Here is a 24,894-nt window from a genome sequence, read left to right on the forward strand (position 1 = left end):
GACTGGGCCACGACAAGAGAGAAGTCCTTTAGTGCAGCTGCCCACTCCGGGGCAGGGAGCCCTTCTATCAATTGAATTTTTTTTTCTATCAATTGAATTTAACTCCTTTTTGGTGCCAGGCCCCTGATCCAAGCCCAGCCTCTCCGTACTCACCTCTGAACACAGGGAACTCGCCACGGCCCGCATGCTAGAACAGTTCTGAGAGGGCCTCCTCCTGCAGAAAGCAGGCCCTGGTGCCAAGAATTCATGTAAAACTCCCATCAAGGGCAGGTGTCTCAAATGCCACCTCAACTTGTGAAGATTCAAAAATATATGCTACTGTGTTTTTAATAACCTTTTCCACCAGATTTAATATAAATTGGCTGGTTATAGAAGGTTTAGAAATTAAGTATCAAAAATAAGATTACCTATAATTTCACTACCTAGAGCAGGACTAGGGGAATGATAAAAGGATTATTTGTTGTGTTCATACCTACCTCTGGGTAAACACACACCAGTCAGTTGTCTGAACTTCATCCCTTACGGCAGAACCCAGCTGGCAAAGCCCCCCTCTCCAGGGCATACCTTCAAGTATTTCAATTATAACTAACCTTTACTGAGCTCCAGATGAACTCACCGAATTCTCCTGATGGCTCTATGAGACATCTAATTTATAGATGGAGAAACCGAGGCTCAGAGAGGGCAATTAACTTCCCCAAGGTTGCACAGCCAGTAAGAGGCAGAGCAGAGATTTGAATTCATCCGGTGCCAGAACTGAAGTCTCCTCCGGATTTGACATGCGCCATCCCTTTTCCGTCCCCTCAAAGGAGCTGGATTCCAGACCATTCAGCAGTTCCAGTGTTCATTCATTCATTCTTTCTCACGTCCATTCATTTATTAAGTCACTCAAGTGACTTAATATCAATATTCCTGAGCTCAGGTTCGGTGCCAGGGGTAGGCTGATCCTGTCTGTCCCCCACACTGCGTGCCCACATCTGCCACACTCTCAGGACTCCAGCCCGAGAACCTGAACTCCATTTATTACAAAAGACTGGGTTTATCACATTGTACTATTAACAGCCACAGCCCCCGCCCAACCCCTAGGGCCCAGAGAGGCAGCCTGGGTGGAGGCCCCAACAGCCCTCCTTTGACACCCGCTCCCCCTGCAAGAAGGTCGTGGCGGGGGTGGCACCTAGAGTGGGCCTCAGAGTGGTCCTGTGTCTATAAAACCAAATGGGTCCAAGGACCCCAGGCATATATATATATATATATATATATATATATATATATACACACACACACACACACATATATATAATATATATATATATATATAAAACATAGGCCATGGCTTCCCTTTCACAGAGTGTAGGTAAGGTGGGACCACCGATGCCCACTGTGGGAGAGAAGGAAGTCATCTGTGGCAGGGACCGTGGTCTGCTCCCAGAGCGAGCACAGGTAGCTGCATCAGTTCAAGTGGCGGGTCAGCCTGGGCACCCGGGGGCCCGGGCTGCTGGCCAGTCCTGCCCAGCCCTGGGAGCTCTAGGCCACCTGGATCTGCAGGTCCTCATCCTCGTCCAGGTCGCTGGCTCCGTCCCCCGCCTCCTCGGCGCCAAAGCGAGCACTGCGGATCTTTCCAAAGAGGGGGGCGTTCTGCTGCTGCCTTCGGAGCCTGTGGGGTGGGGTGACGGGCGGGTCAGGGATGAGCCTCATCAGCTGGTGCTACAGAAGCTAAGCCGCCCCTAGCGCTTCCCTGCTGCCAGGCACCAGACTGGGCCTTTTACAAACATTACCTCACCTCACTTCATCCTCCCGGAAGCCCCTGAAATGAGGGAGGTGCGTCTGTCACGCCCATTTTACAGACAAGGAAACTGAGGCACAAAGCAGTTGAGTAATGTGCCCGAAGTCCCACAGACAGCAGTGAGAGGTGCTGGGCTCTGAGCTGGATGGCTGGCTATGGAGTGGGCCAGGGGCTCAGAGAGGCGAAGCCGCAGGCTCAAGGTCATGCTGCTGGGATTCAAACCCAAGCCAGGCTCCAGAGCCCACAGGGAGAGAGTCTGGGGGTGTGGGTTCTGAGTCCCCCACATCCTCAATGTCAGTGAGAAAGCGCTCCACCCTAGCTCTTCCCCACAGTAAAATTCCTAAAGCCAAAATTTACCAGGCAAACTTCCCTCTAAGAGGAGCTGGCGGCGGAAATGCCCATCCCCCCTTTCCCTTGGCTCCCCTGCCCCCCACCCCCAGCGGAGAAGCCGCCCAGGCTGCATCTTACTGGAAGGCATGAATTATTAACACGGCGGGGAGGGGCACAGGCGGGGGCCTCCATTACTGCACTGTGATTTAGTGAGCTGTCCCCGGAACATTAAAGCACGAAAAGTTGGGAAATAAAATGAGGCAGCGGTCCCGGGCAGCCCCGCCCTCCCCGATGGAAGCACTTGAGAGGCTGGGCAGAGCCTGCCTGCCCACTCTGGGAGTTTATGGCTCCCAGAGAACGTGGCCAAGACTGCGGGAGAGCCCTGAGGCTAGGCGGCCTTTGGAGAGGTGTGTGCTGGGTGGGGCCGGGGTTGGGGGGGCGGGGTGGGGGGGCGGGGCAGAGCTGGCCAGACACTGAGCCTGACTTGGGCTCATGCCTGGGCCCCTGAACAACACTTTACAGGCAGCATCCCAGGCAGCTGGGGAAACTGAGGCTCGGCTGGCCAGGTCACACAGCTGACAGGTCTGCCCCCCACAGCTTGTACTCTAAGCCACAGAAACTCAGCACACACAGTACATGCTCTGCAAATGAGGGCTCAGGCGGCAGATGGCGGGGGGCGGTGATCTGGCCTGACCACCCACTAGCTGTGTAGCTGTGGAAGGACTTACCCTCTCGTGCCTTAGTTTCCTCGTCTGCCAGCCCCCTAGGAAAAAAAATCTTTCCCTTTCCTTCTCTCATAGGAGCATGATTCTTATAGCACAATATCTGACCCAAATACAAAAGCTCCACTAATATTTAGCATCTATTATGTGCCAGGTACTTTTATAAGCATAGATCAGCTCATTTAATTCCCACAACCAAGAGGTAATAAAAGCTGTTATCAGCCCCATTTTACAGATGAGCAAACTGACCAAGAGAGGTCAAGTAAGTGGCCCCAAATGACACGGCTACTAAGTGCAGAGCCAGAATTCCCAACCACCCAGGCAGCCTGCTGCAGAGCCTGGGCTCTGTCTATTCCATGAAATAAGAGGACGCAGGTACGGGCCTGCCCCAGGCGCGGCACAGGAAGACTCAGTCTCAGGTGGGGGCTTCTGAAATGGGGAGGGGCTTGGACTAGATATTATCTGTCATCTCATGTCTCTGAGGGGAGTCGGGGGGGAGAGAGCCATTCACAGGGTGTTGTGATGGAGAGGGAGGCAGCAGAGGGATGCAGAGTGTGCTGGGTGGGTCCCCCAGACCTTCTGGTCCTCCCTCACTGAGGCTGATGGGTCCTGTCTACAGATGAGGAGGTAGGGGCTACCATCAAGGCCGGGGCTCCTCCGTGGTTCCCTGCCCTCCAGTCCTTCAGGATCACCCCAGCCTGCTCATTCTTCTTATCAAAGACTCCCCAGACCCACTGTCCCTCCCTGCTGCCCCACGTTGGGCCTGACCTCTTTGGCCGCCCCTCCTGTCCTCTGGACACACGACACAATTCCAAGGCTCCCAGCTGGTCTTACTTCCTGCACTCCCTTCCCCGGTTTCCTGGCCCTGGCCCTTCCTGCCTGGAGGGGACAGGATTCTGGCCCCAGGATGTCCAGATCTCTTCCTTCTCTGTCTTCCCCACTAGCCCCACTCAGGGCTCCAACCCTGACCCCTGACCCTTGGCTTCCCTCGGCTGGAAGCGCTTCTGCCCTGTTTCTGAGCCCCAGCCAGGAGTCCTCCCCCGGAGGGGCTGCACGCTGGGCCCACCTGGACTGCACGTGCTCCAGCTGCACTTGCAGGTTCTCGCTTTGCTCCGTCTGCTCGTCCAGTGACCGCTGCAGCTTACGCGCCTGGTTGTGGGCCTCGTCCAACTGGGGGGTGAACAGGGCCAAGAGCGTGGGAGTCACCCAGGGCTGCGCCAGCCTCTGCCCCTCCATCTGCTTGGGACCAGCCACTCCTGCTGTTCCTCTGTGGGAATGACCTTCCCCAAGAGCAATTCCTGTCGCTCCTTTGAGGCCTACCTCCTCCAGGGAAACATCCCTTTCACTTCTCTTCTTTCCTGTTGCCCCTCCCTTCCAAACCTACCCATCCTCTAACGCCCCAAGCTACTGACCCACCCATCAACCTACCTACCCTATGAATCTGTCCATCTGATCATTCATCCACGGAAATATCCTTCTGCTCATGGAGGTACCCACCACTCACCGTTCGTTAATCTCTTCAGACACCCATTCACCCTACCCTTGTGTCCTTCCATCCTTCTGTCCTTCTTTCCCTCTTCATTCATTCCTCCACCCACTGACCCAGTCAGCTGTCTGTCCATCTTTCCACTATCCACTCAGTCATCCATCTTTCCATATATCCATCCATCCAACCAATCACCCATCGGACATCTGCTGTTACATCTCATCCATCTATCCTCTCTCCCTCTCCCATCCATCTGCCCACCTATTTCCTCATCCATCTGTTCATCCATCCATGGAGTTATCCTTCTGTCCTTCTATTTAACCAACTCCATATCCACCCACTCATCCATCCATTAATCTATTCAACCACTTATCCACCTTGTCTGTCCATTTTTCTTCCCATCCTCCTACCCACACACCATCTGTCACCCACCCACCTGCTCTATCCTGGGTCCCTCTTGAGAGTCAGGCTTGTGCCAGGGGACCCAGCACGGACCGACATGGGAAGGCCCTGCAGCCCCACCCCCACCTCCCCCAGCTGAGGTCTGCAGGCTGTGCCTTGGGCCCCAGCAGGCGCTCACCTCGTCCTCAGCCTGGGCCAGCTCCTTCTTGAGCTCCTCCACCCGGAGCCGCAGCTTCTTCACCTCTGCCTCGTGCTGTTCCACCCGCCGGTTGGCGTGTGCTAGCTCCGCCACCTTCTCCTGGAATTGCTTCTTCAGCTTGCTGTGTACATGCTTCAGGTCTGCCAGCTCCTGCAGGGGAGCAGAGCTTGGGGGAGGGCTCGTGCGAGGGAGTTCCATGAGGTCAGGCAGTTCTAGGGGTGCCGGTGTCTCTCTTGCCCGGAATCTCTCCACCTGCTGTCTAAAATACCAGTACTAGAGCTGGCTGAGCAGCTGGAGGCTACAGGTGCCGTCTAGTGAGGTGAGAAGGCATGTGGGGCAGTGAGGGAAGAGGTGGGTGGAACTGGTGGCTCCACTCTGGACATGTAACTCTGGGGCGCCTGCGGGAGATGACATGGAGGTGTCCAGCAGCCTACTTGAGCTGAGTCATGTTTTCTGGGGAGGGGTGAAGTCGGGATTCTTTGGCGTGTAAATGGCATTAAAGCCCTGGGTCTGGAGATGAGCTAAGATGGGGAGTGGGTGTCGGAAGAAAAGAGATCAGAAGCCAGAGTGGCTGGGAAGGGGATGAGCAGCCAGGAGAGGAGCTGCCCACCCCTGAGCTCTGTGATTTCTCTGAGCCTCAGTTTTCGCATCCATTTAATGGGGACAGGAACTACCTAAAGGTCTCTTGAATCCATCCTCTTTGTTCCATCTCCACCAACCTGAGCCTGGTCCTGGCCGCCATCATCTCCCGCTGCCCCGGGAAACGGCGACAGACTCCCCACCGGCTTGCCTTCCTATCCGCCTTCCACACAGCAGCCAGTGAGCGCTGAGAACAACCTGCTTGCACCTACCTCTTACTCTTCAAATGTGGCCCTGAGCTCCTGCCTCACCTACCACGTCCTTCTTGCCCACCGCCCTCCAGGCACAGCAGCCACCCTGCTCCTCCGAAGTTCCATGTCCCTGTCGCCATGGGACGTTCATTCACAGTATTTCCGAATTCTCTCCCGGAATCAGTTCACTACCAGTCAACACCTGCTTTCGCTTGAGACCTGGGCTCAAACGTCACTGCCTCAGGGAAGTCTCCCCATGACCTGGGCCTAAGCCAGGTCCCCTGGTATTCCCTCTTCCCTCTTCCTGCCCAGCCACGGAGCTGTGTGACCAGCGTGAGTGTGTGAGGGAGGGAAAAACACCTGCATCGCCCTGAGCCACCAGCTCCACGAGGGGAGGCCACGTCCCTCCTGTCCGTTCACTGCTGTGTCCCCAGCACCTAGAACGAGGCTTACACACGGTGCTCAGTAAACATTTGTTGGGTTAATAAAAGGGCTGTTGAGAGGATTAAGTGATATCATGGACAAAAAGCACCGGCACAGGGCCTGGCCCACAGTGGTGCCCCATAAATGCAGCTACTATGATATCACTTAGCCTGGCCCACAGCAGGCGCCCGGCAGGAGCCGCGGCTGTGGCGACTACGACCTTTGTCCGTAGTTGTTACTTCAACGGTCCCTGGCCCCCTGCGGGTTGGAGCTGGACACCCAGGAGGCCCTCTGCCCCAGCTCTGGCCGCGCCACCCACTGCCCCACCTTGTTCTTCTCGAAGAGCGCGGCCTGGCTGGCCCGCAGGTCGCAGTCCAGCGCGCTGGCTGTCTGCCGCCGCCGCCGGGCCAGCGCCTCCTCCAGGTCCCCGACCTGTGCCCGCAGCTTCTTGTTCTCACGCTCTAGGCCCAGCTTCTCTGTCTCCAGCCGCTCACGGCGACCCCACTCGGCTGCGTTCTCCGCCTGCAGCCGCTCCATCTGCAACAGGGCAGGACAGGGGGAGGGGTCCACAGGGAGGGGGCGCGGAAGGCCAGAGCTGGAGGCTCCCCCTCCCCACCTCCTCCTGCAGCCATTTTTTTGGCTCCAGGAAGCAGGTCCAGCTGCAGCGGCTATAATTAACCCGGGCTTATTTCACGGTGTGCAGGATGTGAGGGCGCTTCTAGTCTCTGTGTGGGAGAGAGGCCCACCCCCTGCAGACTGGAGCACCCTCGGGGTGTGGCTGGTTCCCCCTTAGTGTACAGGCCTGGTTCCTGCCCTCTTCTTCGTGAATGACTGATGGTGGCAGGGCCCCTGGTCCCCCGAGCCCCAGGCGCTCCCAGTGGCCTCACCTCGCCCCTCAGCTCCGCCATCTTCCTGTCCATGCTGGAGCGTGCACCCAGCTCGTCCTCCAGGTCTTCGGACATGCGGCCCAGCTCGTCCTGGTGGGCCTCCTTCAGGATGCTGAGCTGCATGACACAGCACAGCCTGGTGAGGTGAGGACCACCGGCCCTGGTGGGTGGGCACTGGTCATAAGGGCTCAGCAAGGAGCCTGAGGTGGTGCCCAAATGGGCCACCGGGTAACTAGAACAGACCCCAAATTTGACCACTTCTGCCTCTTCTGACATCTCTCACCTCTTACCTCATTACCATCTAGCCTCCCAGTGTCCACTCTTGCCCCTCATCTCCCCAGTCAACCCATTTTCCACCACAACAGCCCAGGAGGAGCTTTGAAAAAAGATAAACCGGGCTTCCCTGGTGGCGCAGTCGTTGAGAGTCCGCCTGACGATGCAGGGGACGCGGGTTTGTGCCCCAGTCCGGGAAGATCCCACATGCCGCGGAGCGGCTGGGCCCGTGAGCCATGGCCACTGAGCCTGCGCATCCGGAGCCTGTGCTCCGCAGCGGGAGAGGCCACAACAGTGAGAGGCCCGCGTACCGCAAAAAAAAAAAAAAAAAAAAAAAGATAAACCCAGGAGAATTCCCTAGCGGTCCAGCGGTTAGGACTCGGCGCTTCCACTGCAGGGGGCTCCGATTCAATCCCCAGTTGGGGAACTAAGATCCTGCAAGCTATGCAGCGTGGCCAAAAAATAAATAAAAAGATAAACCCAATCATATCTCCATTCCCAGATTCCTTAAGATAAAAACTGACGGATTTCCCTGGTGGTGCAGTGGTTAAGAATCTGTCTGCCAATGCAGGGGACATCGGTTCGAGCCCTGGTCCGGGAAGATCCCACATGCCGCAACTACTGAACCCACGTGCCACAACTACTGAGCCTGCGCTCTAGAGCCCGCCAGCCACAACTACTGAAGCCCGTGCACCTAGAGACCACGCTCTACAACAAGTGAAACCACTGCAATGAGAAGCCCGCGCACCGCAACGAAGAGTAGCCCCCACTCACCACAACTAGAGAAAGCCCGTGTGCAGCAACGAAGACCCAATGCAGCCAAAATAAATAAATAAATAATAAAATTAAAAAAAGAAAAGATAAAAACTGACCCCTCCCTATGGTCCCGTAAAGCCCTGCACGATTGGACCCCTACCTGTCTCCCCTCAACCGCATCTCCCACCTCTCTCCCTTGAGCTCTCTGTGCTCTGGGCACCTCAGCCTCCTCCCTAGTCCTCAAATACACAAGTTCCTGTCCACTGCAGGCTTCACACGTGTGGTTCCCTCTGCCTGGTGCCCCCATTCAGAGGTATCTTGAAGGGCTGACTTTTCTCATTCTCAGGTCTTGGCCTAAATGGTCCCTCCTCAGGGAGGCCTCTCCTGTCCTCCCTGCCTAGAAGGGGTACTTCTCCACACACACACCCGTCCCCCCAAGAATGTGAGCTCGGGAGGACAGACAGCGTGTCTGTCTGCCCGCTTTCGTATCCCTGTATGGCCTGGGCCCAGGGCAGTGAACACCGGCTGAACGCACCCAGTGGATCTGAATCCGGGTCTGCCTGTGGGTGTGGGGTTGGTCACATGAGAAGCACCTGGGGTGCTTTTAAAATAGTGCAGATTCACTGTTGTCTAGCAGGGAAAACTGCCAGATGAATGCTCTTTGCAACGGCATGGATGAGCCTTAAATATGGAATGTTGAGGGAAGAGAGCCTGATACAAATGAGAATCTTTATAATTATGTATCTGTAAATCTGCACGGTTGTGTCTTACTCACTTTTCTTCAAAAGATTACACAATTTGAAAAGATTAAAAAGACAGATTCTTGGACCCAACCCCCAAAGATGCTGACTCAGGAGGATGAGGGTGACGTCTGGGAAGCTCTATTTTAGGAGATTCCTTAAAGAGATTCTACTTAAAGACAGGTTTTCCAGGACAGTTTCAGGCTCTGAGGTCTGTGAACCTCACGCCTTCTGGAAAAGTAGGGATCCAGCCCAGCTTTCCGTGGGTGGCTGCGCCCCCTGGTGGCCATCAGGGCCTGCACAGGAAGCAGTAAGGGAAGCCCAGCCTGACCCCTGCCTGCCCTGAGTCCCCAGAATGCAGTGGTGGAATCCCCTCTCTGCCAGCTGGAGCTTCAATTTCCTCATTTGTAAGATGGGGACATCAGGACCCAGATGTCTTGACTGCTGTGAGGCTCCAGCGAGATTTTGCACCCACTATGTGCCCAGCGAACGTCCAGACTCCTCCCCTTCATCTTGGTCTACAAGGCCTATGGGATTTAGCTCCCCTTGCAATCTCATCTCTCAGTTACTATCCTCCAGCCACACTGGCCTCTATTTCCTGAACACACTAGGCTTGTTCTGGCCTCAGGACCTTTGCATTTGCTGTACCTTCTGCCAGGAACTTTGCTCCTATCTCCTCTCAAGGGTGGCTTCTTCTAATCACTTTAGCTCTTGCCTCAAATGTCACCCTCTTGGAGAAGCCTTTCTTTCAATGACCCACCACCTCATTTCTCTGATTGTGTTTTGACTCTTTCACACCTTCTGAACTTATCTACCTGCTTACTGTTGGTCTCCCTCACCACGGCCCCCCCTAAGGTGAGCTCCTAAAGGTAAGGACATTGCCTGCCCCAGTACTCAGAACACTGCATGGCACATGGCTGGTGCTTGACAGTGAATGAATGAATGCCCTTCTTTCTTCCATTCCCTCTGCTGAAATTCAGCAGTGCAGCACTGCTTTCTCCAGGAAGCCCCTGTGGTCTCCAGGACTCACTTGCTTGAGCATCTCCTGCTTGGTCTTGCTCAGCTCCTCATACTTGATCTTCCACTGGCTGAGCTCCCCCTCCAGCTTCTCAATGTTCCTGCTCAGTGCCATTTTATCCCTGGGGAGGGGAGAGGGAGGGATAAATGGGGGTGAGTCCACTGGGGCCCTCCGCTGAGTCCTCCTATGTAGTCTGCACCTGTCAATCCCATGTCCAAAGTGCTTGCCTCTGCATTCAAGGCCCTGGTGCCCCACTCTGCGGCAGGCACCCTGTTTGCATTTCTTCTGGAGCTCCACCCTCTGCACAGCTACAGGTGCCCAGCTCCCAGTGTGGAGTGACCGGGCCTCCAGGGCACTGGGCCCTGGGCTCATGTGCCAAATGAGACCCCCATTTCTTCCTATCTGTTTTATGTAGGCTTGGTTTGAACACACAGCTTTGCAGTTGGAAAAGCTGGGAAACACTGTCCAGTGACTCTCTGAAGGATGGGTCCCGTCTTGTCATCAGCACTGGGTGGCAGTCCCATGTGTTCTCGTGACCCCCACCCTGCACTCTGTCCTGAACATGAAGGAGGCGCTGTGGGTAACAAGCGTGGTATCTGGCCCCAGCACACGGTGCTTTACGACCAAGCCCACCCCGTGCTGGTCTCCCGTTCTGGAAGTCTAGTATTTCTTTACATTTCAGTTTGTACAATAGGTTGATTTTTGTTTGTTTTGCTTTAAAAGAAAGGTATTGTCTCATAGTTCTGGAGGCTCCAATCTAAGACCAAGGTGTTGGCAGGGTTGGCTCCACGTGAGGGGTGTGAGGGGAAATCTGTTCTACGCCTCTCCCCTGGCTTCTGGTGGTTTGCTGACAATTTCTGGTGTTCCCTGGCTTATCTCTGCCTCTATCTTCACAAGGGCATTATGTTGATTTTTAAAAGACTTCTGTGTGTAATTAAGTTAAACTATCTTTGTGTTTAGTTTCTGGACAGAAAAGAGGGTGTTACAAAATATTCATCATAATTGGGCTTGTGCCCCGATCAAGGTAACTGGTGACCTCCACGTCCTAAATCCACTGGTCAGTGCTCAGTCCTCTTCCTACTTGACTAGCTGATCACTCCCTCCTCCGTGATACAGTTTCTCCTGCTTTCTCTGCCCCCCACTGGCTCTCTTCTCCTGTCTCCTTTGCTGTTTCCCTCTTCTAAACTTGGTCAGCTTCAGGGCCCCATCCTCTGGCCACCTCCCTATCCACTCTCACCCCAGCTCACGGCTTTCAGTATCATCTACTTGCCGATGACTCTTGCGTTTTTACCTCCAGCCCAGACCCGTCTCACAAACTCCAGATTCATTCATGTCCCCAACTGCCTCCGTGCCATCTCAAACTCAACACGTCCAAAGCCAAATTCCCAGCTGCAGCCCCCCAATCTCCCTATCCCTTCTTCCCTGCTTTTATTTTTGCCCACGGCACCCTCCCCCCATGAAGGCAGGGACTTCTGGTCTTACTGATGGCTGTATCCTCACTGCTGAGCAGAGCCTGACCCCGATGCCCAACACGTATTATTTGAATTAATAATAATAATAATAAAAAAAACCCCTCACACTGTGTCCTTGGGCAGAGCACCACTGTTCTAAAGTCCCAAGACTGAAAGAGTACCATTCCGCTTCAGTGAATCTCACCTTCTGAGACACGGATTTTCACTCTGTGATTCTGAGGACGCCCTGGAGTGGCCTGGCCCGGCCCCCGGCCCCTGCCTGCCTCCCGGGACTTACTCTCGCTCCTTGAGCAGCACCTTCTGGGACTCATCCAGCCGTAGCCGCAGGGCAGTCAACTTGGAGGCATCCTCCTCGATGGTGGCGGTGTCCTCCCAGGGCAGTCGGCTACGCTCCTGGCGGCCCGAGCTGCCCCGTGAGGCCCCGGCCCCTACGCTGCGTGCCTCCCAGCAGCCCTCGGGCTCCTCTGGTCTGCTCTTCAGCAGGCCCTCCACCAGCTCCAGCTCCTGTGGGGTCCAAGGTGGAGGCGGGGTCAGTGGTCGCTGAGTGCTCACCCTCTTGGCCTTCATCGTGGCCTCTCCTAGGCCCAGGGTCTGGCATCAGCTTGGTGGGTAACCTTGGGCAAGTCACACAGTGCTTCTGGATCCCAGTTTCCTCTTCTGCTGCCTGCTTCTCCACCCCTGGAGAGGGAGGGACACACCCTCTCCCTGCACTGCCTAAAAGTGCACACAGAGTCAGCCACTAAGGTTCCCTGAATCCTGGAAGAGTCCCCAGAATAGGTGGTAAGCTCCCTGTCAGTGGAAGTATGCAAACATTTGGTGGGACACTGGTGTGAAGGTACGTAGAAGCAGGGATTCCTACAATGAATAAAGACTAGATTCCCTCAAAAGGAATTCCCACTCGAAGATCCCGTTTTTCAGGTGCAAACACCTGCAACACGATAAGTGAAGCGGCAAAAGATGCATAGGAAGGTGGGTGGCCTCTGCGAGCGGAACCAGCTCCCAGATAGGAAGCAGCGAGGGATTATTAACTCAACTCTGAGGCCTCTTCCTCCCTGCCAGGCTCCCCTTCCCCTCTGCCCTTGTCTGCCCCCTGGCCTGCCTCTGACTACAGACCCAAGACGCCCACGGCCTCTGTTACAGCCTGGCTTTTCCCACAGCCTTTCCAGATGAGTCTGGGCCAGCCCCTTCCCTGACTGGCCCTTGGTTTCCCTATGTAGACTGGGACAGTGGCCCTGAGGCCCCCCTGAGGAGTGAGATTCTACTCCTCTTGTATCTCAGACTGTCTGGGTGGGGGCCTCTGATGCCACCTGGTCCAAAGCTCCAATTCACAAATGAGGAAACAAGGAGGGAAGAAGGGACTTGCTGTGGGTCACAGAGGACAGGGCTGGGCTGGAGAGCAAACTCAGACTGCGACTCCAGAGCTCCCACCGCTGGTACCTGCCACCCCGTCGACTGTGACTCATAACCAGAAGAAGGAGAGAACAGGAATAGTGCCGTGAGGCTGGCTGGTATACAGGGGCTCTCATTCCCTGCCCCGAAGAAAAGCAATGAACCCCAACTGCAAACACCATGCAGGCCTGGGGAAGAGGGGCTTCAGCCACCAGGAGGCAGCAGTGCCCACTCTAGCCCACAGGCAGGAGAGGAGAGGGGGCAACCAAGAATCTTAGCTAGAGGAGCTGGCCTGCCTGGGGACGGAGCTGGGAGCAACCTGAGGCTGGACTCTATCCCTAGATGGCCTTCTGGTGACAGGCCTGCTGGTTCAGGGGAGGCTGCCCTCCACACACACCATTAATATTCCAGATGTACTGATGACTATCACCATGGGCTCTGGAGTTCACTTGGGGGCAACTCCCAGTGACTCTAGTCACCAGCTGGGAGCCATTGGTACTTAACTTCTCAACGCCTCAGTGTTCTCGTTGGTAAAGGAAATACTTCCTGGGGCTGCTCTGAGAATTAAGCAGACAATGCTCGTGCATAGCCTAGCGCCCTGTGGAGGTGCCCATCGAACCGTGGATGCCATTTCCCAAACTCACCAGGCACTCTCAGCCTCTAGGTTTTTGCACAGAATTTCCATCACCTGGAATGCATTCCTGCACTTTTCACAGCCAATTCCTCCGCATCCTCCTAGTCTCAGCTTAAATGGACTGCTTCCAGAAAAGCTTCTGTGCAGCCCCCTCCTCAAAGCCTGGATCTGGGACCTCCTCTGTGCTCCCACTGCCCGGATAACCCCCCACCCCTCAGCTTTGATTGACACCTCTCATAAATGTCTCCCCCTTCCCCTAAATTCAAATCGAACGAATGAATGGATTCAGCTCTGCTACTAATGGATGTCTTCCAGGTAAGTGCTTAGAACCTGCTCTTGCTCAAAGAGGATGATTTCTTGGTTCTGTTGAATACTCAGGTGTGGGAGTGGAGGGACCACCAGAACCGGGGACTCTCTGCCCTGCGGGCGGTCTCTGGAAGGGGGGTAAGCTGGGGCCCTGCAGTGCAGAGCCTGACCCCCTGAAGAAGTGAAACCTCCCTGCGGGCCCGGCCCTTACTACCCCTCTTTCTAAGCCAGGCGGCCACCTCTTCTGCCCGAGTCAATCAGCCCCTCCCACTTCTAAAATCCAGCGCGAAGGCCCCGCCCAGAAGCCCCGCCCCCCCGCCGCGCACCTGGGGCAGCCCCGCCCCCCCGCCGCGCACCTGGCTGACCGTGGGTCTCTCCGACCCGACGTCGCGCACTGGCTCCTGCTCCCTCTCTGGCTCGGTCTCGGGACCGTCAGGCGTCCTGTCCATGACCCCCCGGGCGCCCCGCAGCCGCGCCAGTTCGCGGCCCCGCGCCTCGCACTCGCCCTGCGCCTCCTGGCGCTCGCGCCGCGCGCCCGCCAGCTCCTTGGTGAGCGCGTCGAGACGCTGGCGCAGCTGGCGCACCTCCTCGCGCGCGCGGTTGCGCTCGGCGCGCACCTTGCTCCATTTCTCGCGCCAGTTGGCCGTGCAGTCCGACCACCAGCGCATGGTCTTCTCCATCTGCGCCGCCCGCGCGCGCGCCTCCTCCAACTCCCGCAGCCGCAGCTCCTCACGGCTCTCCCAGTCCCCGTCGGCCAGCAGCGCGGGCGCCGGCGGCAGCGGCAGAGCAGGAGGCGGACCAGGCGAGGGCGTGCCGCTCGGCGGCGTGGGCGGCAGCGAGTCGGCCGGCCCCATGCGCTCGGGCGACGGGCTGCCCAAGATGGTCAGGAGGCTGCCTTTCGACAGCTGCGGGGACTCGGCCAGCCGGGGGCTCGGCCCGTGGCTCATGGTGTGGCCGCGGGGGCGGGCAGGCTCTCGGGCCCTGGGCTGGAACTCCCAGACTCAGAGGCGGCGCGGGGCGCGCGCGGCGGACGCGATACCACTGTGCATGATGGCCACTGCTACCCGCTGCTCTCCCGGCCACGGGGCGGGGGAATGCCTCCTCCAACCTGTGGGAGAACACAACCATTATTAGGAGGTGGCTACCATCTGTCCATATCCTTAAGCTCAGCCATGGAAAGGGAGTAACCGGCAGAGGGAACAGCATGGGCAAAGGTGGGAGGAGTGAAAATGGTCACCTCCAGAAGCCCCAGTGAGGCTGGAATGGTGAGCAAGGGCCTGCAACCGCTTCCTCACTGGCCTCCAGACTCCCCCCTTGAGTCCCTTCACCCTGCAGCAGCTGCAGCTGATCTGAAACCTTGATCTGCTGTCCCTGACCTTCAGGTCCCATCTCACACAGCGAATGGCTTATACTATTCTCTCTCCACCCGGAATGCTGCATGCTTCCATGCTGGCCCTGCCGCCAGGAGTCCCCTCCCAGCCTCTTCCTGCACTGGGCTAACGCTTCTCAGCCTTAAAACTTATCTGAGATATCACCTTCTTCAAGAAGTTTTCCCGGACCCCCTCAGGCCAGGTGGTCAGCCCCAGCCCATGTCTCCACTAGCCAATCTCACTGTACCACTTATCTGTGTCCCTGTGTGCTCCCCATCCTGACCCCAGGCTGTGAGTTTGCTGAGGGCAGGGGCTGCCTCCTGGTCTTTGTCCCAGCACTGATGACAATGACAGTGACATTTATGGAGGCCCAGGCTCCATGGCTATGTGAACTATCCTCTCAACAGACTTGGGGGAAATTATAGACATTTACTGAAGAGGAAAGGGAGGCTCAGCAAAGTTAAGCCCTGGAGTTAATCCAGATACAGCACCCAGAAGTCCAAATGCAAACACTGGGGCAGGTGTGGTGAACACCTGCACGTACTGGTGGTACGACAGAAATAAGCCGGTGCCTAGATGGTGGCGGTGCAGTGTGGTGAGGTGCCCCCCATGCCTGCCGCTGAGCTCTGCTGTTCACGGGCCACGTCCCCTTTAAAATAAGTGAGACACATGCCCCTCTCTATCCCCAACCTGCCACACTCTCCCTCCATGTGGCTCTGTGCTGACCCCCAGGAGCAGCCCCTCGGGGCATCTCGTACTTCCTTCCCCATCCAGCTGGGCCTGTCCCACAGATCCTCACCCCGGCCCCTAAGGCCCTGCCCTGATTGCCATCTCTTCCTTTTTTCAGGGACCCACCAGGGCACTGCTGGTGGGGCTCTCAGCAATCCGGAACAGTGTCCCAACACTGTCTGGCCAACGCTCTGTGTCACCTCTTCACCCTCCTCTGGCCTCTAAGCCCCTCACTCTTGGCAGGTGATCTAATGTCAGAGTTTGCAGTGAAAAGAGAAGCTGTCAGGCTGGCACTCCCTCCCTGTCCTGCCCCAAGCCCCACGGCCCCCTCCTCTCTGCCCCTAAGAGGACAGCGGGGCTCTCCCTCCTTGGGTCAAAGTCCTCCCACATCCAGCTTCTCCCACCCCTGCCAGTGATGCCTCTCCAGGGGGCCTTCCCCACCTGCTAAAGTCTCTCCTGGCACTTCCACCTCACTTCTCTGTCTCCTCCCTTTCAAGGCCCATCCAGAGGGGTCCACACTTGCTGTCTCCACCCTGTCCACCTCCCTCTCTCTCTCTCATCAGGCCTTGCCAGGCTGGCTTCCGGCTCCCCTGCCCTACCCACTGGGCACATCCTAGCCCTCCCAGGTGTGCCCTCTCTAGCTCTGGGCACCTTCCATCCCTCCCTTCTTGCATCGCTCTCTCCCAGGGTGTTCTCCGGGTTTTCCTCCTCTTCTCCAGCTGTTCCCCATCACCTTCCCTGGAGTGCTGGTGTCATCCAGTCCTTGCCCCCTTCTCCTCTCTGGCTGCCCCTGCCTGAGCCATCTCGCCATGTCCTCAATAACCCTGAATCTCTCTCTCCACCCCAGGCTGCCCTCCAGAATCGCCCAAACCACCAGCATGTCCCTCAGACAACTCAGACTCAGCTTGGTCGGATGGGATTCACCGTCTCCACTCTCCCCACTACTGGATCCTCCTTCTGGATGTCCCCTCTGGGAGAAGAGCATTTCCTTACTCCTTCACGCTGTGGGAACATCCTGGAATCTGCTTTCTCCCCACCTCCAAGTCATGTCAGTCTGTCTGCCACACATCACGTGGATCTATCCACCTTCTTCCTCCTCAGCCACTAACCTGTCAAGGCCACCACCATCATCTCCCACCTGGGAGACTGCAGCCACCGCCCTCCCTGCCCCATCCCCCTGTCCCCTTTTGCCTCCTTCAAATCCATTCTCAAGAGCAGCAGCCAGAGTGAGTTTTTAAAAACACAAACCTGGGACTTCTCTGGTGGCGCACTGGTTAAGAATCCGCTGCCAATGCAGGGGACACGGGTTCGAGCCCTGGTCCGGGAAGATCCCACATGCCGCGGAGCAACTAAGCCCGTGCGCCACAACTACTGAACCTCTGCTCTAGAGCCCGTGAGCCACAACTACTGAGCCCACGTGCCGCCAACTACTGAAGCCTGCGCACCTAGAGCCCGTGCTCCACGACAAGAGACTGCAATGGGAAGCAGTCTGCAATGAGAAGCCTGTGCAGCAACGAAGACCCAACGCAGCCAAAAATAAATAAATAAATTTATATTAAAAAAATTAAAACACAAACCTGATCATGCCAGTGGCCACAACCTTTGTCATTACCAATAGCTGTGACCTCTCTCAAGAGTCAGTTCCAAGCTCACTCCCTCTAGGGATCCAACACCAAAAATTCTTCAGTCTCCAAAGGAGCTACAGCCTACCGATCGCCCCGCCTGTTCACTGTCCCCACTGCCCACCCTGTCCCTTCTCTCCTTGCTACGTGCCACGGTCGCAACCTCGTCCTCACAAATGCCCTGAGTGCCCCAGCTGTCTCACCTGTTCTTGTCTCTCAGGCAACGCCAACCCTGGTCGCCTCCACTGCTCTGCCTGCTCCTGCCCTCACCCGTATAACCAGGCATCGCAGGTTTTACACCACTGTGTGGACCAGTGTCAGTTTCAATTCATGACCATCAGTGTCATAGTTCCTCAGCATTGATCAGTGATCCTACTACATTTCTCTAGTGCATTTGCTGTTTGTTTACTGTCTGCCTTCACCAGGCACCAGTTCTGGGCCCAGCTCTGTCACCAACCTCATGTAAACCACTACCCCATGTACTGGGCCTCAGTTTCTCCGCCTGTAGAACTGGGGTGAGAGGTGAGGGAGGCCAGCGCTTCTAGATCAAGGAGTCTTTCAGATTCACCTGGACACTTGCTTAAAATGCAGTTCCTGGGCCTCACCCCCCAGAGAATCATGTTCAGTAGGTGTGGGGCTGGGAATTTGCATTTTCATCATCCAAGTTTGGGACATATGAGTAACTGGTGATGCCTTGTCACCACCCATAGTTCCAGACACACAAACATGCATGTATCAACCCCAGTAACAACTGCACAAAGTTATGTACACAGACACAGCCATACAGACCTAGGTTCCAGGTCCCTGTACACCCCTGACTCCCCACGGGATCCCTGGAAGGCTGAGTGCCCACTGTGACTCACTCTCTCCAACTGTGCAATGAGGTGGCTGGCCTAGATTCCACGTGCATTCACAGACATGTGCACACCCAGACACACATCTGCAGACACACAAGCAATCCCATACATGTAAATATAGACACAGAGACACGGGCAGACACACACACACTCAGAAATGGCCCCGTATGCACACACAACTGTATGTATGCACAGAGAGACGCTCCCTTGTAGATACAGAGTTACAGACACCCCTGAAGACATATACATGCCCACAAAGATGGATACACAGGGACATGCAAAGATACATATTCACCCCTAAGACAAGCACATACACACGAACACATACACGGACACGCACACTCCTCCTCGCCCCATTTTCCTGGCCCAGCTCCACATGGAGAAGCTCTTGGAAAAGAAAAACAATGTGAGAGCCTACGGGGTAGGGGAAGGAGGCAGGAAACCCGAGTGCCAGCCCGGCAGGCAGCCCAGGCAGCCCCACCAGAGCTGTGCTGGGAATGGGGGACGGGGGGTGGTGAGGAGGGGGTGCTCGGGGCCGGGCCCCTGTCTGCTGGGCCCGTCCTGTAGCCCCTAAACTGAGAGGGTGGCGGGGGCGGGGGGGCACTGCCACATTCTCTCTGACACTCTGGGAGCTGCCAGGCCTGGCACGGGGCTTGGCAGGGAGGGGTGGCCCAGTCCTTCCAGGAATCCCAAGCCTGTCGCGCAGGGGCAGGGCAGGCGCCACCCCGGCCCCTAATGGCTTCCAGGCGCCCACACTAAAGGCAGGGGTGGGCTCCAGACTCAGCTCCTGTTCCCCTCCCCAGGAGCCTGGCCCGGCCCCTCCCGGGGGCTGGTGGCGGGGAGCAGTGGGGACAGAGGGGCTCTGAACAGCCCTCCCACCTTCCCTCCTGCAGGCCCAGGGTCCCCTGAAGGGTGTGTGTGCGCGCACATGTAAAGGCACAGGGGTGGGAGCCCAAGGTCGGTTTTCTGGAGAAGCCTACTCCCCAGCACACCAGGAACCCTGCACACACACTCAAGGGCAGCTAGACTCTGCCCAGCAACGCCTCCCCTCACCCCTACCCCCAACCCACTCACATAACACAGCCTTGGGGACATGGACGGACACACACACACACACACAGCCCAAGCCCTGGTAACGTACACGCTCACCGAGAGCTGATGCCACACAGAGGTTCAGCTTGCGGTTGTAGAGACAGGCTCCAGCTGCCCTACGCCACCAGGCTCAGCTCCTTCTTCCCCAGGGTTGTGCAGATATGTGTGGGGTGGCCTCCTGATTTCTGCAGGGTGTCACCACCTCCCAAGGATTAGGTAGAGGAGGGACCAGCCTCCACAGGCCCAGAGAGCCTTTCCCACCCACCCTCCCCTCTCTTGCCTCCCACCAGCCAGACGGGTCTATTCCTGCTTGAATCCTCAGGGTTTGTGCCCAGGCTGTTCCCCCACTTGGGATGCCCCCCTCAGCCTCTAAACCCACCCACGCTTCAAGCGCAGTTCTACCACCTCCAGGAAACACCTTGGCCCCCCCAGCCTCACTCTCTGCCCGGGAGCAGAGCCCCATAACCCGCAGCCAGACCTGGCCAGCTGCCCTCTCTCTTCTTGCAGTCCAGGCTTCCCCCAACCCAGGTAGGACATTTGCGCCACCCAGAGCCACTAGGGACAGGCCCTGCATACAAGATTTACTCCAAGTTGACTGGTGGGGTGGAGAGCAGAAGGCTGAACCATGACTTCACATCCCCCGAGCTGGGCAGCGGGGCCACGTGGGACTCAGAGCCCCTGAACCCCATCCCTGCAGCCATCCTCACTGCTCCAGGCAGCGGCTGGCCACTCATAGGACAGAAACCATAATGTTTTGATCTGATATTTGCCTGAGGCTAGGCCCTCACCAGCCCTGTTACACAAAGTGACCAGTGGTTCCTGCTGCTCGTGGACCTGTTTGGAATGTTTGTTTCTCCTTTCTTTCTCCAGCAGCAAACGCCTATGCATCCTTTAAGACCTACTTTGGGATACGTCTCCTCTGGTAGCCTTCCCTGACCTTGTACACAGAGTATGTTAGTGCTCCCAAAGCACTGGCACCTCCCTGTTCTTCAGCAATTGCCACACTGTGAAGTCCACAAGGGCATCTTGGTCTCGCTGGCTGTCAGCACAGGGCCCAGATGCTGCATAAATGCTTCCCAGGTTGATGGATGGAAAATGAACAGTTAAGGGCTGCCTATAACCTGGGAGGGTTGAGCCATCCTAAGGATCAGGAGTCACTTTGTGGCCAGGCTCTGAGCCAGCTAGGTGTCAGAGTCTGTCTGAGGCCAAGGTCACAGTGAGAGGTCATCTCATGGCCAGGTCAAGGATCAGGCATCTTATCTGAGGAAGCCTGACTCACAGGGGGACAACTTTGTGTTTCGTCCTTAGCATGTTTAGATGACTCATATCTAGTGAGAAGAGTAAGCAATGCTGAGGTCTAGATGGGGCTCAGTTTAGGGGATTGGGGCCGGTGCGCCTGGTGGCCCTACTCTTCCCTCTAGCTCAGAAACCCTCTATGTTTTCCCAGAACCTTTCAGGTGGGGCTCTAGGGCTGGCATGTGACCACAGGCCTGGCTGTGGGCAGGGAGCAGAGCCCGGCAGGAAACCACAAAGGACGGCCTGATTGGATAAGTGCAGGGTCCAAGGCTGGTCAGCCCACAAACTGTGGGCGCCTGTCCCTCTGACCTGCTGCCCACGCTCCAGTCACTGGACCTCCAGGAGAGGACTGAGAAGGAGGGAGGGAGCCTGCAGGTTGAACCGGAGCCCGAGAGGGTGGCCACCCCTGGCCTGTTCCCAGGTACCCCGGTCTCATATCGAGGAGCCACAGATATCCTAAATCACCGATCAGAACTCCCTTCTTTATAAATGGGCCAACTGAGACCCAGAGGTACAGCTACTGGTCCACATCCACAAAGAGGACCAGCAGCAAAGTAGGGCTGGGGGTGGGGTGCTAGAATGCTGGGACGGGATGCCTCCCCTCTTGGGTGGTGATCACCTGAGGGGCAAGATGCCCCTGGGACCACCTACACAGTGGGGTCCTCAGTCATCAGGCCAAGTGGCCAAACATAGCTGGCAGAGGATGGGAGCCTTTCATGGGGGCGGACCCCTGCCCCGGGCCTCTGAGCAACTCCTTGAACTATTCACTCTTGTACAGCAGACTTCCCACGAGTCTCATCTCTGCCTCTGTCATGCTGTGTGCTATCTGCAAGTCCGTGCCCTCTCTGAGGCTGTTCCCTTACTTGTAGGATGGGGAGAGGCACTAACAAGATACCTAAAAGCTTTGTCCAACAAGTGGGAAAAATCTGCGCCAATACGAACTAATCCAAGCTCCACAATAGCCCTACATAACCGACACTTAAGACAGAAAAACTGAAGCCCCGGATGGGGAACGGGCTTGCCGGACACCAGTCGTTCGTACAATCAGAACGGTGGGTCAACCGAGGCCCACTCCCTTCTCCTAGCACTGAGCCGTCGTTCCACCTGCCCCTACTCCTTCCAGAAATTCCCCTTCTGCCCTCCCACGACCGCGAGCCGCCTTAGACCTCTCTTCCTTGCCCCCTCCCCAGCCTCCCAGCTCACCCGAGCGGCGGGCTAAGGGAGGAGGGTCTCCCGGCCCCTCGAGACGCGGTCCCGCCCACCCCACCACGCGGTCCCTTATTGGCAGCCGCCGCAGGCCTGGGGCAGTGGCGCCGCGCTCCGATTGGACCGCGCCGCCCGTCCATCCCGCACTCGCCATGGTGACCACGTTGGGTCCCCCGGGAGAGTTCCAAATTCCGCCCCCGCCCGCTGGCGCCCCCCTCCCGTCCGGCCCCGGCCCAGTGCATTCCGAGGGCGGCCCTGCCTTACCCCCAACTCCCGCAGCCCCTTCACTCCCGAGGCCCGGGCCCCAGGAGGTGGGGGAACCCGGGGAGGGGGCTAGGAAGTTCTGCTCCGAGTCTGGGGGTTGCTGCGGATGCGAGAGCCCCAGCTTCTCTCCTCTACTCCAACACGCCCCCAACTTAACCCCTTCCCTCCCGCGGAAAGTTCGCGGCCTGGAGGGAGTTCCCGGGACGCAGTGGCTTTCGGTCTCCTGCATTGGCGGCCCCGCTCACCTCGGCCGGGGACCCGCGGGCTCCGGACGTCCGACCCGCCGCGGATGGGCGGAGCGGGCACGGGGCTTGCTGCGGCCGCCGCCGGGAGGGCCGAGGGAGGGCCGCGGAGTCTCCTCCTCCCTCCCGGGGGGAGGGGAGGGAGAGGACTCGGCGGGGCGGGGGCGGTGGGGCCCCGGCGGGTTACGGACTGGCTCTGACCCTGGCCGTCCTAGTTGGTGGGGTGGGGGACCCAAACCTAACTTTGGGGCGAGGGGCGCGGGCCGAGCCGGCGGGATCAGCACAGAGCGTGCCGGACCCCGACATAGGCCCCACCCCAGCATGGGGGCCGAGAGTAGGGGGGAAGGAAGGCATGGTCTGGGGGCGACCGCGGGGCTCGGCTTTCCCGCCTCAGGTTTCTCCTTGCGCCAGTGACATACTAGGCGCCCAGCAGCTGAAGTGGGCACCGGCTGTCCCGGGCTCAGCACGTGGAGCGTGTTTACCAAGTGTTCACTTTTGTTACCTGCATTCTTCCCAGTGCCAGCTCTGCCACCGAGTGGACGTGGAGGAGCAAGTCCCTGCCCCTCATCGGGCCTCAGTTTTCCCTTTGTACAACAGAAGGGTTGGCCAGAGTAACCTCGCGCGTGTTGAGAAGTGTGATGGGGCACTTGGCCCGCCGGGCGGAGGTTTTCTCTGATGTGCCAGGGTACTTCCGGCGAAGGGTAGGGCCGCAGCTGACGGGGCGGTCCCGGGCAATTACCTTCTGGGGCCCTTGCGTGCGCCCTGCCACTTTGGGACTTCCTCCCTTGCGAGTGAGTGTTTTCGGTTTTGGCGAGATGGGGAGGCGGGCGCCTGGCGGCCCTGTTCTTACCACATCCTGTCCGCTGGAAGGCCACTGAGGTGAATCCGTCTAAAAAGAGGACCAGAAGTTCAGAGAGGTATATTGCTGTATTGGGACTTTACATGGGAAAAGAAACTAAAAATGAAGAAGATAAATTAGTTTGAACGGGTAATTAACAGTAGAGACACATCTCTTTTTATTGCCCTTCACAAGATGTTTTGTTTTAACAAAGTGAAGGTTTGTGGCAACCCTGTCTAGAGCGAGTCTGTTGGCACCAACGGCATGTGCTTAATTCGAGTCTCTGTGTCACCGTTTGATAACCCTCAAAATATTTCAGACCTTCCACCAGCAAAAAGGTTATGACTTGCTGAAAGCTCAGATGATGGTTAGCATTTTTTAGCAATAAAGATTTTTAAGTTAAAAAGGTTTTTTTAGACATAATGCTATTGAACACTTACTAGACTACAGTATAGTGTAAACATAACTTTTACAGGCACTGGGAAACCAAAAAAATTCGTGTGACTCGACTTACTGCAATATTTGATTTACTGTGGTGACTTGGAACCGAACCTGAAATATCTTCAAGGTATGCCTGTATTTAGATTATGGTTGCAATCATGCATGCGTTAGAATGAACAAAGTATTGGCTCTTTGCAGCAAGAGGATCAGTTTTTGCAGAAGTATTTGGGGTTTCACTCCCAAGGCTCACTATGAATCCTTTGATAGTCAAACAGTTCTCTCTGGAAGTTCTTGGTCATTTCTCTTACAGAAGTTCTCGTCCTCTGTGGTCAGCTGCTGCTCCATTTCCACGGCATCACTTCCATCAACTTCATGAAATCTCACGCTTTTTGCAAGATCTGCAGTTTCACTCATAACCATTTGCTTTGTATTTGCGTGGTTAAATGTTAATAGCATCTGACAGTCAGCTAGGGACTGATTTGGGTGGGGATATGTGGTGGTTGAGAGGGAACTAACCTGTAAATGTTGCAGTGGCTGGCCTTTGCTTACTGTGTGTATTTTGGACCTGAGAGATTCAGATATTGAGTACTCAGAGGACTGGAACATCCCCATTTTAAACTTGGGGAAATGCTCATTGAGGCTCTTGGCTCAGCCTTACCCAAAGTTTCACAACGAGTAAGGACAGCCATGACCAAGAGTCTAGAGTTCTTTACCAGAGTTTTCTGGAGGTGGGGATACAGATAGTGAAGGTGGAGGAGGCTGAGTTGATGATGAACCTAAGCTCCAATTATAACATCATCACAATAGGACTCTCTCTCAAGAAAAGAAATATACTGTCCTGGGGTGTCTCTTGCAGGGGGTGAGGTGAGGAGAACTGCCCGCTCATAGACCCTAGCTGTGTGTTGACCATAGGCTTGGGAGTTCACATGAATTAACTCAGTCTTATAGCCCTCCTATGAGCTGGGTGTTCTTACCACCATCTCACAGTGAGAAATGTGATCCTCAGATCAGAAGCCGGGTGACAGACTCAGGTCACACGGCTGGGAGGTCTCAGAGCCCAGATCTGACTTTCAGTTTTCCCATTCTCATTCCTTTTGCTAAAACCACGCCTCCTGGCAGTCTTCTGGATGCAGCGCTAATCTGGTGTCAGCCTCCCAGTGGCCCCTGAGGGGTTTCTTTCCCCAATTTAGCACAGGAGGGTTTTGATTGAGGCTTGTGTTAGTATTTCCCACACTTCCGCAGTTCTCTGGCCTGTGTCTCTGCCGCCACTTTTTGCCATCAACATATAGC

At 56.5% G+C, this 24,894-nt stretch overlaps 1 protein-coding gene across 2 annotated transcripts; it reads right to left on the reverse strand.

Annotated features, from left to right (window-relative positions):
• Positions 1–998: 998 nt before the first annotated feature.
• Positions 999–23,015, reverse strand: CCDC102A (coiled-coil domain containing 102A). Of its 2 annotated transcripts, none has more exons than XM_060130755.1 (9): positions 22,819–23,015; positions 14,004–14,745; positions 11,596–11,822; positions 9,859–9,967; positions 7,060–7,176; positions 6,500–6,709; positions 4,899–5,069; positions 3,899–4,002; positions 999–1,651 (listed from the first exon to the last, which is right to left on the reverse strand). In XM_060130755.1, exons 2-9 carry the CDS (start codon positions 14,592–14,594, stop codon positions 1,522–1,524), a joined length of 1,659 nt encoding a protein of 552 aa, XP_059986738.1. In that variant the 5' UTR covers positions 14,595–14,745; positions 22,819–23,015; the 3' UTR covers positions 999–1,521. The 2 variants fall into 2 exon arrangements, with proteins under 2 accessions (XP_059986738.1, XP_059986739.1); XM_060130756.1 differs by having other exon boundaries at positions 14,265–14,745; positions 22,819–23,010.
• Positions 23,016–24,894: the final 1,879 nt, after the last annotated feature.

The sequence above is a fragment of the Lagenorhynchus albirostris genome, chromosome 19, assembly GCF_949774975.1.
Source record: "Lagenorhynchus albirostris chromosome 19, mLagAlb1.1, whole genome shotgun sequence".
NCBI classification, from domain to species: Eukaryota; Metazoa; Chordata; class Mammalia; order Artiodactyla; family Delphinidae; genus Lagenorhynchus; species Lagenorhynchus albirostris.

Coding starts and splice junctions, on each gene's coding strand:
- CCDC102A (XM_060130755.1), bottom strand. CDS start 14,594: ATGAGCCACGGGCCGAGCCCCCGGCTGGCCGAGTCCCCGCAGCTGTCG. Junction 9,968..11,595: donor GTGCTGCTCAAGGAGCGAGA/GTAAGTCCCGGG, acceptor TCCCCTCCCCAG/GGATAAAATGGCACTGAGCA. Junction 5,070..6,499: donor CGCTCTTCGAGAAGAACAAG/GTGGGGCAGTGG, acceptor GCTCCCCTGCAG/GAGCTGGCAGACCTGAAGCA.